Source organism: Mus pahari (assembly GCF_900095145.1).
Source record: "Mus pahari chromosome 2 unlocalized genomic scaffold, PAHARI_EIJ_v1.1 2_unlocalized, whole genome shotgun sequence".
Taxonomy (NCBI): domain Eukaryota; kingdom Metazoa; phylum Chordata; class Mammalia; order Rodentia; family Muridae; genus Mus; species Mus pahari.
In genome coordinates, this window is record NW_018391599.1 from 179962 (window position 1) to 195269 (window position 15308).

Sequence of the window (15308 nt, forward strand, 5' to 3'; positions counted from 1 at the left end):
TTCATGAAAGCTCATCTTCATGTTGATCTGCAGGAAACTTGTACAATAGTATGGGTCATCACCCAGGAAGTAATCACATCAGGCTATAGGCATTTTGTAGTCCAGGACTAGCCAAGCACTAACCACTCAGACAGCAGTAAGATATAAAGAGAGTTTATCACTGAACACTGGATTTAGATTGATTTATCAAAACCACAAAAATTACTCAGGAACCTAAATGTGGTAATAGTCTGTTCTTAGGGCAGACTTTTTATAAGAAAACCAGGTCCAAAGGTTTAAAAGACATAAAGGAGAGTAGTAAATAATTTTAGCTTCCTAGAAAGAGTATTATCTGCTGACCTTAAGTGGATTGGCTCCAAGTGAAGCAAGAATGGTGGTGGATAGGGCATTTTTGGCACATTGAAATAGAATGTGAGTAATACAGCCACAGCCTTTTGACCAACTAGTAGCATTTTGTGTTATCAGCCTAGTAGTGGATGAGCTTGGTTTCATCCTTGTTCACAACATGGAAGCCATGAAGTAATAGTTACAATCAAGAAATGGCTACAGTTATATTTGATCATATCATTCATGCCCACCTACCCTTGAGCTTGTACCTGAGTCAAACCATTGCCTCTGAATTTTCCTCTATGTCTAAAGATACATATTGAGTTTCTTTCCCAGGGTCTAGGAAGTCATAGTAATCCTCATTCCTCGCACCTATAAGTTCATAATGAATTTTTAGGATCATGAGTTTAATGGCAGAGATCCTTTTTTTTGACAATGGACATAAGAACATTGACAAGACACAACTCACAAGGAAGAGTTAGTAACAGTATGCATGGGGGGCACTAGAGCAGTAATCAGGGATGTTAGCCAAGGGGACCAATTAAATAATTTTTCAAAACAGTTTGTATCTTGTTTTCTCCCTTGTTGCCTATTGAGGAGGTTACTTTAACCTCAGCCAAAGTACCTCTAATCATCCCAGAATGATTGGCATAGAAGCAGCATTGTTCCCCTAGAGCCATATATAATCTTCCTTTCTTGAGGAAAAGCAAGTTTAGTGCCTGTCCATTTTGCAAGATCACTTCAGCTGAGGAGTCTATTTGTTGTTCTAAAAATGAGGTGTCAGAATACAGTTGGGCCAGATCCTTATCCACTTGTTTACTCAGAAATTTTGTTGCCCTGCGTTCCTGCCACACTGTTTCTCTATAAGATGTGACTCTTCCAGTTTTATACCAGTTCATTGTGGTCACACATAAACAAGGGCACATAATTTTGACTTTTGTTGGTTTTGGAAATGAACTAGGGAGCAGCAAGGGGAAGAGCCTGTGGTACCTGCAAACCAGGTAACTTTAGGTGCTGCCAGAAGGATTATCTTTTTCATTCCAAGGGAATTAGACAATTTTATGACATGAATATTAAGAGCATGACATAATCTGAATAAAGTGATGAAGGTAATAAAATTTTTGAATTTAAAACACTTCCCAGCATGTCCCCCAGGAAGATCAAAATCTCCCATGGACTGAACACTGTATCATTGTGGGGACTAATTTGAGGAGTTGGAAATGTTCAGGGTTAATGGTAGCTGTTCTATATAATAAGGTAGTCTGGGATCCAAACAGAACCAGCCATCATTGGTCATTTTTGGCCTAAAAACATGAAGGAACTTAAAGGTGGCTTCTATGGCTTTGGCCAAGAAAAACCCATGTAATAAAGGGGCTCAGGGATCTCTTAAAGAGGAAATACAGTAAGAGGAGGTAGTATAGTCTGAGGAAATGCCTGGGGATCGTTACTATTTCTCCCTGAATGTGCCCCTGTGTCTTGACTGTGTTGTAGGCTCTACTTTTGTCAAAGGACTCTGTTTTGTGATTTGTCCTAGAGGTATCATTGGGTGTGGGACCTTTGGTTTTGCTAATCATTGGATTTTAAATGATATTCCAGGATCTGTTCCTGTCACAGAATCTCTGAGTCCCCAGATGTGTTCAAACTCTCAGGAAATGAGAGTCCCAGGATTTGAGAGCTACAACCAAGGAATTACAAGCCTTGGGAATTTTACAATCTTAATTACAAATGAGTTTTATTTCAATATAAGGGCCACATTCCAGTTTCTTTCCTGGAGGCCAGGTTTCACATCCCCATTAGATAGCAATTCTAATAAGCAGGAGACTGAGTGCATGTGGATCCTGTCTCTGCTGGACATGCATAAAATTGATATTGTACTAAGTGTTCTTCTACCACATTGTTAGCCCTATCCCTAGTGCCTTTATGTCTGGCATATGTGGCCAAGCCACAAAATCATAAGGCAAAGGCTGATAAATGTGAGCTTCTTGAGGCTTGTTGCCTCATTCTGGCCATAAGTAACAAAGGTTTATAACAATTCTTCAAGGTTGAGAGTAATCATCATGGTATAGATCAGCTATAATGCTGCCTGTTTTAGGATTAGACAACTACATAGTAAAACTTTTGTCTTATAGTTATTAGGTCTGATTAGTCCTAGGATTGTACAAGAGTTATCATAAGTATTAAAGAAAAGGTAATGGTCGATTTGGAACAAGTCTTATCTTTGTGGGAACTCTGGGTATTGTCATATAATTCCTCATCACTCTGGACCTTGATGTTGTCTCTTGGGTACAATTCTTAATTCAGTAGGTCCTGTTGACGAAGCTGAATGGTCTATACTTGGTTTGAGTCCTAATGTTCTTGAGAAGGCTTCAGATGGGAAGGGTGAACCCAAGTATGAATCTAGTCGACCACAACTGATGTGGGGATAACCAGGATTACAGTGTAAGGTCAATTCCAGGGAGAGTCCAGGGATTCTTTGTAGTGTCTTTTAAACAGGTCAAAATCTCTGATCTGGGACCAATGAGGGGTAGTTAGTGGGTCTAGTTCATGTCAAGCATAGGTGTGCAGGACAGTTTGGACCTTCTAGAGTGCCTAGATTGGCTCAAGGACATCATGATTAGAAATTTCAGCTAATAAATCGGCCCTACATCAGGATTATTAATTCTTCCCTATGGGCCAAGTCCTGCTCAGAAGGGGAGATGGCCATAATGTCTTCTCCAAATCTACCACTGCAGCCCCTGTACGTACTGGTGCCATCATCCATGAAGCTGCTTCTATATGTGTACATGATGCGAACAGCATTAGGCCAGGGATGGCCATACAGGTCTGGGGAATGATGTGAGGGGGTCTCTCAAACATTATCTTATAAAGAGTTATCCCATCAGTATAAGGAGTATTCCTGACACCAAGGAAAATGAAGGGAAGGAGGGACACCCAGTCTTCACCAGTTTCTAAGGAGATTATATTAAGGTATTTTTAAGAGTCAAATTCATCCTCTCTACCTGACCTGAAATTTGAGCATGGTATATGTAATGAAGCTTCCAATTAACCCCATATATATATATATATATATATATATATATATATATATATATTGACTAACCTGAGAGATAAGGTCTGGTACATTGTCACATCCCATGGTGTTAGGACATCCAAATCCAGATACTATTTCCTTGACAAGGTTTTTTTGTTTTGTTTTGTTTTGTTTTTCTCACTCACAAATTGAGCAGTTTCTTTCTTGGTTGGAAATTCTTCAGTTCATTCTAAGAAGGTATCTATGAACACTAAAAGATATGTGTAACCAAATTCTCTGGGTTTTATCTCTGTGAAGTTTCTAGTAGACTCCTGGTGAGTCTCCTCTATCTTAACATAATTTGGTTTTTGGAGCTGGGCTTGTTAATTAACAAGAGTGACATCTAGTGACAATGTCTTATTTAGTTAGACCTGGAATTTAAAAAAAAAACTGCAGGTTATATTCTAATTATTCTCAGATGTGTACTGCCATGGAGATCTTGAGTCAGTTTTGCCCAAAGTTTTTGGTAAAATCTTTTTTCTGTCTGCTGTTTACTGTTATCCACAATGGTGATGTGTAGGTCTGGTCATATTTTTTGGAGTAGGTTGGATGTTTAGGCAGGACTGGGTCTAAGAAGGTTACTGGGAAATGTGGGAGAGGCAGTTTGGCTCCATCATGTCTGCTTCATGATTACCAGTGGCCTCTGGGGTCTGTCCATGTTGGTGCCCAGGACAATGAAGGATGTTCAATTTCTTTGGGAGCCATAGAGCACCTAGGAGGTCTAGACTCTCCTGTTTGTTTTCAATTGTTTTTCCTTCTTCGGGTAATAGTTCTCTTTCAGGATATATCACCGCATGAACATGTACAGTGGCAATATGTAGTGACTATCAGTATAAATACTACTTTGTCCTTTCCAAATTTGAGTGACTCAGTGAGGGTTATTAATTCTGCCCTATGAACCAAGATTCTGCTTTGGAGTAGATATGCCCATAATGACTTTTCCAGATCTACCACTGCTGCCCCTACATATTGGTTGCCATCTTCCATGAAGCTGCTTCTTTCTGTGCACATGGTGAGATCTGCATTAGTCCAGGGATAGTTAAATAGGTCTGGCTGGGTCCCATTTATAAGTTGCAGGGTTTCTAACAGTAATATATCAGTAGACTTTTCAAGTCAAGATCAGGTGGTATTGTAGCAGGTTTCAGCGAGGTGCATGGGGCAGGGAGCAATGGAAACTTGAGGGATTCTGTATGGGTTACTGTCAGAGGCTGTCCCAAAGTTAGTTTTTCTGCATCCTACTGAGCATGGTAGCCAGTGTAATTCTTAGGCAGTTTGCCCATCCTGCTGTCACTGGGTGGAATTTCTTGGAGAGATAGGCAATTAGTCATCACCAGGGATCCGAGGTTTGTGCCCCTTTGGCAGGTGCCTTGCCTTTCATCTATGAAAAGTCTTTGTCATGTCAGGCAGAGACAAGGCTGGGGCAGATTTGAAGCTTTGGAAAGCTTTGGCATTTTCCTCAGTCTATGTGCAAGTTCCTCTTGTCCTCTAGTGGCCTCATAGAGTGGTTTGGCTATGTCAGCAAACAGCAGTATCTAGAGTCTGCAGAAACCAGCTGACCCCAGGATTTCCCATACTTGGTGACAGATCTTAGGCATCAGGGTGCCTAACATGGTCTTAAGCCTAACAGGCCTAACAGAGGCTTTGTTGACCTCCCTTTATCTAGAAACCCAAGTATCTTACATTAGATACACAGATTTGAGGCTTCTTGACTAACACCCTATATCCTAGTCCATGCAATGTTTCTAGAGGAGACCTGGTTGATCTCATGTAAATGTCATGAGACATTGGCAGCCAACAGTAAATCATCCACATACTGGAGTACTGAAGCATGTGCCATAGCCTACCTGCACTCATTTAAGCCATGGTGGAAGGTTACATCAATAATAGTGGGTGATCTTTAAATCCCTGTGGAAGTCTCAACCAAGTTTGCTATTCACTGAATCCATTCCTCAGGTCTTGCTTTTCAAAAGCAAAAGGTGGCTGGCTGTTCTTATCTAGGGAAATGCTAAAGAAAGCATCTTTTATTAAGTCCAAGACTGTATAATTTCCCTGTCAGGTGGTAGGGAACTCAGATGTTTATATTGGTTTGGAACTCTTGGGTGGATATCTTCCATTCTTTTGTTTACTTCTTTTAAATACTGCACCAGCCTATAATCTTGTCCTGTTATTATTAAACATATATAACAGTCACTAGGTATTAGCCCACCCCTTTTGGAGCAGATCTCTGCAGACCTATGAAGATGCACTGTCTTGTAGTGATGCTATATAGACAAGTAGATGACTTATTAATTCTTAATCATGGTCCTATATGAATTCCTAAAATTATACCAGTGATTATTAAGCTCTTTTTCAGTGAGACTGCTATTAGGTCCTTTTGTGATATTCAAAACTACAAGGATACCTGTCAGTCTCCCATGTATCACCAGTTAGTTGCTCTTAGATAGTAACTAGACTTTCTTGTACTCAGAGCACATTCTAAGAGGTTGTAAAACAATTAATCAAAGGTTTAAAAAGGGAACTATTTATTATAGATGATCGGACAGAAGATAAAATATTGACTGGGTTTATCTATACAAAACTTCACTAATAATTTAGTTATTGTTTTTAACCTTCTATGAACCTATGGAGCTATGACAGGTGATGGATGTTTAGACAGACAGTTACTCCTAATGGATATGCATGTAAACATTCTGTGTTGTAAACTTCTATTTCAATTTATGATTGGAATAATTTTTTATGTGAACTTGTGATGAACTTTTTAACACTGTGATGAACTTTTTAACACGTGATCATGTATTCTGAAAGATGGTTAAGTGCTGAGGAAAAAGAGAAGAGTCAGAGGAACTGAGCTGATGTGAACATTTTTAGGCAGAATACTTTTAGACAGAACCGAACTAAAAAAAAAAAAAAAAGAAGAAGAAGCCTTAGAAGTATTGGCATAGCATTGGGAGAAAAGGCATTGAGAGTAAGAGCATTACTGTGACATCAGAGCAGGAGCAAGATTAGAAGGAGAATGCAGAATAGAATAACTTAGAAACTATAGGCAATAAAAACTAAGAAAGCAATGTGCAGAATTCAGCAAAACAAAACAAAAAACAAAAACAAACAAACAAACAAAAAAACAAAACAAGGAGCTGCAGAGAGAAGAAGGAGCAGAGAGGCTTCTCCTTATCATGGGACAGAACAGGTAGGTCCTTTCTTAATAACAAATCAGGATTAATATTAATAAATGGAACAAAGATTTTTTTCTTTCTCTGTGCAATAAAGATTGGAGCTCATTTTTCATCCATAATGATAGGTTCTTTCTGCACTGGCACTTGGTCTTTTGCTCCATATGCATTTGTAAGTATGGATGTGTATGTGTAAGTATGTAATTGTGAGAATGTATGCATGTGTGTGTGTGTGTAAGTATGTAATTGTGAGAAGGCATGCAAGTTGGGCCCAACTGATTGAGTGTAAATGTATAAATGTGCTTAAGTGAATCTGTATTTGAACTTCTGTGAGTTTATGCATATTTGATTATGTAAAAGTTTTTTCTTCTGCAGGAATTAGTCTCCTTTTCTGGTTCAATAGAAGTTTATTGCTCCAAACTTCCTTTTAGCCAGACAAGCAAGAGACATCTGGACAAAAGGAAAAACACTCTATCAATCAATTCTTTACTTAATCTCCTGCTGTTTTAGAATATGGTGCTAAGGTCTCAAGGCCTGAGCTGACAGGAGAGCCATCTTTGCTCTGGTGCACTGCCTGGGAGAGGGCAGCCTGCAGAAGTGGCACGGCTGCTGAGACAGACTCCATTTCTGGTTCCAGACATCCGTTACCTTTCCCACCAGAGAAGAGCCATCTTTGCTCCGGTGTGTGACTGGGGAGAGGGTGGCCTGCAGAAGCAACACAGCTTCTGGGAAAGATCCTGTTTCTGGCTCCGGTCATCTGGCAACTTTCCCGCCCGAGGAGGGGTGTCCGCCCGGGAGGGGTCTCGGGGCCGGTGCAGCTTAGTGTTTAGTGTTATTGAAAGGTGGCAGAAGCATTAAAATATGGAGCCTATAGGGGAATTTAGGTCCATGACAATAAGCCCTTGAAAGAGATACTAGTCTCCTGGCCCCTCCAATACCTTCCCCTTTGTTCTCCACTGCTGTGACAGCAGCAGCTTCCTTCCTACAAGTTTCTTCCCCAAAGTGCTGCATAGGCACAGGTCCAAAGCGGCAAGGTCAAGTGATCATGGCCGAGACCTCTGGAATCATGAACGAAATATTAATTTTCTTCTTGAAAGTGTGTTTTCTTTAGTTCAAATAACCTAGCTCTCCCACAAATGCTCTGGCTCCCAGAAAGAGCTTTTGAGATTATGCTTGTCTTCATTCTGTTCTAGCCTATACATATTCTCACTTCACTGTGAAAAAAAATATATACATACATACATATATATGTGCATACACATATATATAGTAGTATGGAGATATATACATATACAAATACATATACACATGCACATGCACATATACATACATATACATATATACATATATATGCATAAACATATATAGAAGTATGGAGATTATATCATATACATATACATATACAATTTTGAGTCATAGTTCTGAAACAATAGAAAAGCTTGTTTTACCTTTAAAAAATATCTGTGTTTTATCAAACACAAAATAAGATGACTTCTGTATTAGTTACTTTTCATTGCAGCAATAAAATACCACAAAGTAACACAAATGAAAGGCATTTATTTTGTCTTATGAATTCAGAGGGATTGAAGTCCCTCATGGCAAGGAGGGATGACAGCAAGAATCAGGCATTGTGACTGGAGCAGAAAGCTGAGGTTACATGTCATCACCCAAAGCACAAAGCAGAGACTATATTGGAAGTACGGTGAAACTTTGAACTCTCCTGTATTAAAGATGTGTGTCCAATCTTCCCTAAGCAGAGTTATTACTAGAAACCAAATGTCCAAATATTTGTGCCTAGGAGGGATATTTCTCATTCAAACAACCACAACTAGATTTTGTTTTTAATGTGTACTTTCAAGTTTATAGCAAAAGTTAGTCTTACAACTTTAAAATAATTTTCATTTATTAATTGATTTGAGGTGGGTCATGCATGATTAAAATAAAAGGGCATAGGACAACTTGCAAGAGTTTGTTCTCTTCTCCTGTCCTGTTGATCCCAGGGAATCACAACAACCTTGTCAGGCTTAGGGGCAAACAGTTCTTTCCATTGAAACTTCTAGCAGCTCCCTCTTTAAAGGTTTTACTCTAAGGTTATTATTAATGTTAATATAACAGCCATGTGCTCTATGGCTCGTGAATAGAATGGATACTGAGCCATTGGAGTTCCATGAATATGAGAATTAGCTTTTTCTTTCTTTCTTTCTTTCTTTCTTTCTTTTTTTTTTTTTTTTTTTTTTTTTTTTTTTTTTTTTTTTTTTTTTTTTTTGTTTTTTGTTTTTTTTGGTTTTTTTTGTTTTTTGAGACAGGGTTTCTCTGTATAGCCCTGGCTGTCCTGGAATTTACTTTGTAGACCAGGCCGACCTCGAATTCAGAAATCCGCCTGCCTCTGCCTCCCCAGTGCTGGGATTAAAGGCGTGTGCCACCACGTCCGGCCCGAGAATTAGCCTTTTCATAATATTTGACACTACATCGAGACAAGTGATTTTTATGACTTGATCAGTTTACTCTACCTTGTGGTTGAACTCAGGGCCTCACATATATTAGGCAATCACTATTTCACTGAGATACAGCCCATCTCTACAAGGAGCCTTTGAAAGGACTAGTTTTCTCCCGTTCTTGATTTTAAGGAAGAGTTTCATGACCACCTGTGAATTTCTAGGGAAAAAAGTTCCAATCATCTTTGCTACATGATTTTTAACAACCTGATTAAAGTTTTCAGTGATGTAAAAGAAATGACCAACCGTGTGACAGGAGTAATAAAAGAAGGGGCTGAAAACAGGAGATGGCAATTGTGGAGAGTCTAACCTTGGAAGTCTTGAGAGAGAGTGAGCACTCCTAAGTACATAACAACGGATGCAGAGATCTTTCGCACACAGAGGATAAATCAAAACAAATTATTTCAGTGTGGCTTAACCAAAATGCCTATTTCGAGCTCTAAATACCTCCAGTGTCAAAATATAAATGAAAACATTTAAATAGTCTTTCTGAAATAGAAAAGTTTCAAGCATATTTGAAGATATGTGGGAAACATCCATTTCCCTTGAGTTAAAAGATAACATGCTCTTTGAAAATGGAGGCAGCTTTAAGGTTAAGGGTAGGGGTTGCTACAGAAGTTTTCCCTGGGAAAATCTTAAGTACTACACCAACCTTCCAAAAATGCTATCAGTAAATATTTTTATCATGAGTAAAGTAATTTTGAAGGCCTTAAGAATAAGAGTTCCTGTTATACTTCTCATGATTCAAAACTAGTGACATGTACATTCCATTCATGGCCTTGCACAGGCCAGTAGAAAACTCATTACAGTTTAGTTTTCCGTTCTCCATCATTCTGGACTGTAGGACTTCTGTGCACATTTGTGCACTCGCTTTCCTTCTCAGTGAGCTTCATCTCTGCAGGATCTCTGTCTGAAGAGTTGATGTCCCCAGGGAATTGGAATTTCCTCATAAGTATTAGAAGGAAGAGTGCAGGGAGATAGCTTGATCCTCTTAGTGCAGCAGGCAACCCCAGGTAAATGCGCCTATTGAAAAGAACTAATCTGTATTAAATCTTAATGTGTTAAGTGAAAGTCAGTTTTGTATATTCCTATAGATCATCATTTATTCTTCAAAGAGAAACATTAGGGGATCATTTTTTCCCATATTCTTTATATATTTTCCCATATACTTTATATACTTTATATAAAGTATACATATACTTTGCTGAGTTATTAGTTAAAATGTTGAAAATTTCCTTTTTAAATTATTTCATATATATATATATATATATAAAATCTTGTTGTTGCTTATGATTTTACTTATTTTATGCATATGAGTACACTGTCACTGTCTTCAGACACACCAGAAGAGAGCATCAGATCCCATTACAATTGGTTGTGAGCCACAATGTGGTTGCTGGGAATTGAACTCATGACTTCTGAAAGAGCAGCCAGTGCTCTCAACTCCTGAGCCATCTCTCCAGCCCAAAAACATTTCTATCATAGAATTTTAAATGTGTTTTCTTCTTTTGGGTGATGGCTGATATTGTTGTCAACTTGACTGGATTTAAGAACATTATGGAAATTCATGTCTCGGTGTGTCTATGAGAATATTTTTAGAAAGTTCTAGCTGACAATGAATTTCTACCACGAATGTGAGCACCATGCTCTGAACTTCTACTACTTGAAGCTTCCTGACAGAGCATATACAATGTGGCCAGCCTCCTCCCACTCTACCACCTTGCCTCCTCTGCCATTTTTGCCTATTCTCCTATATATTGAGTGAATAAAGCCCTATATCAGTTTAAGGGAACACTCCTGTTTTATTTGCTTAAATGTTGATCACACATGCATAAAACATTGCAGAGTCACTTTTCCAGTTTTCTTTTCTTTTCAGCATTTGTATACTGAGCTAAAACAATAGACAATTTTGCTATTGAAATCATTGGATGTCTAAAATTAATCATGTTAGTCATTTTTTTACATATTAGTAATTCAATTTGTTAATTTTCATGCTGTTTTTGATGTATAGTGGTCAATTTACATTACAATATTATTATTATCTTTATCTATGTGAATGTGTTGTGTCTCAGTGTAGATATGCATTAATGAGTCCTGGATATCTGTGAACTTGGAATAAAGGAAGATGGAGTAAAGTTCTGATTTTCCTAATTTGGGTCATGGGAAATGAATTCATGCCGTACTCAGGAGCAATACATGCTCTTAACCCCTGAGCTATCTCTTTAGCCTCACATTCTTTTCATTTGCTGGTCTTGTTCAGTTAAAGCATGAAGACTTCATAAGCTTCCAGAAATAGATTAACTAAGTTTCCCTTTGACACTTCTTAGACTAACTTGTAGAATCATTTGTATACAGTTATAGGCACATTTTCTTTGTAAATTGGATAAAATATACCTTAAAGTTTCTGTAATTACGTTTGGGGTAATAGATATTTTTGACATATGCATATTTATTCCAAATTCTAAATTATTCCAAAAAATCACTCTACTGAGCCATTATTGTGTTATGAGGCAACTAACCACTAAGTGAAGTAGGGGGTTACAGGTTTCTGGAAATGAGACTGGCAGTCAAATGAAGACAGCAGGTCCCTTCTGACTACAGAACTCAGCATGATTGTTTTTAACTGAAAGGGTGCTACAAATATTTGAGATTTCTCATATAGACAGGCTGCAAGCAGGAGAGTGCTGTTAAGTATCCAAGAAGTAGAATGTCAGATACCATGCTATGCAAATATGTCAGGACTGTGTCATCCCAATCGCTGCATAAGGGAGGAATCCCTTCTCTGTGTCCATAGGTATTAGTTGGTAGCAGCTGAGAGATTTGTTCCCTCTTACAGCATCATTGTTCCATGTCTCTGTATCTTGCTGTCATTTTTTTTAAATCTCTGGTGTTCTGCCATGTTAGTTCAGCTCAAGATGTAGATCTCCTCTACTGCTCTAGAGCCTCCATTCAGAGATCCTGATTTCACTCGTGTGTGTGTGTGTGTGTGTGTGTGTGTGTGTGTGAAGTACTTTTGAAAATAATAGAAAATATTAAAATATATAAATAAGAATGTTGGACCATCCATCACCCATGCCCATTCTGAAAAAATCACTCAAGAACATGCTAAATATGAATGGAGATATTTTATGCACTACAAGATTAGGTCTCAAAAGTTATCTTTACCTGAAACTATTTATATCATACATCCTGCATGCCCCTGGCTCACCACATTTCAGGGTTCCCCAATGTAAACAGGTTCTGTCTATCAAAGCACCAAAGTAAATAGGTGCCGGAATGCCACCTGCAATGGAGAGAGAAAGAATATCAGCTCATTGGCAGGAAGAAAGAAAAGAGATATTTTTATTTTATTTGGAATTACTTAAATTTTCCTATTTTTAAAATAAAACATGAAAAGTTGTAAATAAATGCTCTAAATATACTTTTATAAATTATAAATTAATGTAAAGCTTTTAGATTTAGAAACAAGAAATGCAAACTATGTACAAGGTGAGAAGAATGTATTCATTGAGTTCACAATCATGAACTTCATCAGTTTTCACAAATGTCGTTATGTTTTTCTGTGTCTACCTAACATAACCATTTCCTTATCATTTTATTCTTGAATCTCCTAAAAAGTGAAAAGTGTAATTAAGTTCAGGAAAACTCAAGTAATAGGAAACATTTTTCATCTCTATAGTTTCTTCATTCCCAAACTAATTACAAGTGGCCAGTTCCAAACAAAACGGCTTGTAAACAGAAGTTTAGGTAAAGCCTGCAGAGTACACCTATTGTCTTAGTCAGGGTTTCTATTCCTGCACAAACATCATGACCAAGAAGCAAGTTGGGGAAGAAAGGGTTTATTTGACTTACATTTCCATACTGCTGTTGATCACTAAAGGATTCAGGACTGGAACTCAAGCAGATCAGGAAGCAGGAGCTGATGCAGAGGCCATGGAGGGATGTTCTTTACTGGCTTGCTTCCCCTGGCTTGCTCAGCTTACTCTCTTATAGAACCCAAGACTACCAGCCCAGAGATGGCACCACCCACAAGGGGCCCTCCCCCTTGGTCACTAATTGGGAAAATGCCCTGCAACTGGATCTCATGGAGGCATTTCCCCAACTGAAGCTACTTTCTCTGTGATAACTCAAGCTGTGTCAAGTTGACACAAAATTAGCCAGTACACCTATCTTAATGATGCTACCAGGTCCTGGGACTTCCTGGGTGTGGACAGTTGTGACATTGCAGATCCAGAGGGAAACTATCTTTATCTCTCTCATTGATAATTCTTTGACCATTCACGTATCTGAGTTATATCCCTGTGACTATCACATGAAGCTGTTTGGGATGAATTCACCTAAAAGGTCACTAGCTTCTACCTACCCAAACACTAAGAATGCTATGAGATATCTGATATCTGAGCCTACAGCACAGAACTCCATGATCTGCTGTAACCAATGTACCATATCCATTCAAAGATATATTTGAGGAGTGCCTTATTCATGACTTTCTTTGTTCTCTAACTACAAACATCAACATCTGTTACTATGTTGGAACCTCAAATTAGGGTAACCCAAAAATGTTCCCATGTTATGTTGACTCATATTTGATTTAAGTATAAACCCCCATCTTTCCTTTAATATAAGAGCTGTGGTTTTGGTTGATAATATAGATGCTATCCATTTATTCCAAGAAAATTAATTGATTTACTAAGCATTTAATATTGGTCTGATATGTTGGGGAAATTTTTCATACCTAATACTCTCATGAAAAATGCATGTAATCCAACTCCGAGTGACTTCTCTTCAGACTTCATACACCTGAAAAATAAATAAATAAATAAATAAATACATACATACATACATACATACATACATATATATATACATACATACATACATACATACATACAAGTTCATCTTGCCAGTCCATATCTGCCCTAGTATCCTTCCAATGACAGTGTGTAGAAAGCCTTTTGGGGTACCGCTTTGCAGGAGTCTAACATTGACCAAGGACAAGGAAATGGGCTTCAGGTAGGAATCTGACATTGGAAGTAAGTTCAGACGGGAATCTGATATTAGGGCATAATAAGGAAGTAAGTTTCAGCAAGAATCTAATAGAGAAGTAAGGTAAGGCAGGAATTTTAGTCTTAGGGTAGAATAGAAGAACTAGGCTTCAGGCAAGATTTGGGGCTTGGACAAGGAAGTTGGCTCAAGTATTTGGGCCATTATGACAAGCCCTTTTAAACAACTGTCATGGCAGCACAGCAAATACAATTCCATGCTGCTTTGTTAGTTCCTTATTGTACTGCTTGCCCAAAATACTTGCATGTAATTAAAATGGTATAAAAAGTGGATTGGAAAATAAAAATTTGCCTTCAGTCTCAGAATTGACTGGGGTCATGCTACAGTGTTGTCTAACTGTCTTTTTTCCTTTTAATCCTCACGTTCGCGCTGGAGAACCTGTTGACTGACCGAGTGGGCTTGTTCAACAGTGGTAGTTCATGATTCTAATAATTAAACTTTTCATCCTGAAGTAAGAATGATACAGCTCTACCTTTGTAAATTCTACACAGAAAAAGGAGAGTAAGGAATTCTGAAAGCTGGTCCCTGACCTCCACACATCTAAAGGAGGGCTGCGCCAAGTCCTTTAACAGTTAGTCATTTTCTACTAACCTAGGTGAATCATTTTTTTATGGTTACCATAGTGACCACCATTGTATACCCACTTTAATGGACCAAAAAATGTGAAACCATAATACAAAAAATTATATTCTTAAGTTGTTTTCCAGGCATGTTTTTATGTTTATACAAAGTGCTAATACACTTTATATAAAAATTTAAAATATTGTAGAGGTGATTGCATAGATTAAACAGAGAAAGAAATCATCATGGAGGCTATGGCATTCAGGAAGACTTCATCGTTATATAGAGCTAACAACTTTAGATAATTTTCTTCCCTGTCCTAGCTATAGAAAAAGACAACATAATTTTGTTAGTCACATATGAAAGAGAGGCCTATAAAGCAGTCAGGATAAAAAAATGAAAAATAGTCTTATGAATTAGGAATACGGAAGCTCTTTTAAAATATGGTCTTTTCCCACCAAATGTACCTTTAGTTGTGCTTGTTTTAGTGAGTTGTATGTTGGCTAAAACCTGAGAAGGAAGGGAGGAGGAGCAGGGGAATGGAGGGGATGGGACAGGAAAAAAAGGAGAAGAGAGAAGAGAAGAGGAGAGGAGAGGAGAGGAGAGGAGAGAAGAGAAGAG

The 15308-nt window shown here is 38.1% G+C and overlaps 1 protein-coding gene across 2 annotated transcripts in view; it reads right to left on the reverse strand.

Moving 5' to 3' along the window:
- Positions 1-8927: 8927 nt before the first annotated feature.
- The window catches only part of Slco1a2 (solute carrier organic anion transporter family member 1A2), a 46889-nt gene continuing 40508 nt past the window's right edge, over positions 8928-15308 (reverse strand). For both annotated transcript variants that reach the window (XM_021188865.2, XM_029534599.1), the window contains exons 13-15: positions 13798-13862; positions 12228-12345; positions 8928-10085 (exon numbers count right to left, since the gene is read on the reverse strand). In XM_021188865.2, the coding sequence (XP_021044524.1) occupies positions 9866-10085; positions 12228-12345; positions 13798-13862 (403 nt within the window). In that variant the 3' untranslated portion in view covers positions 8928-9865. The remainder of the gene's footprint in view (positions 10086-12227; positions 12346-13797; positions 13863-15308) is intronic.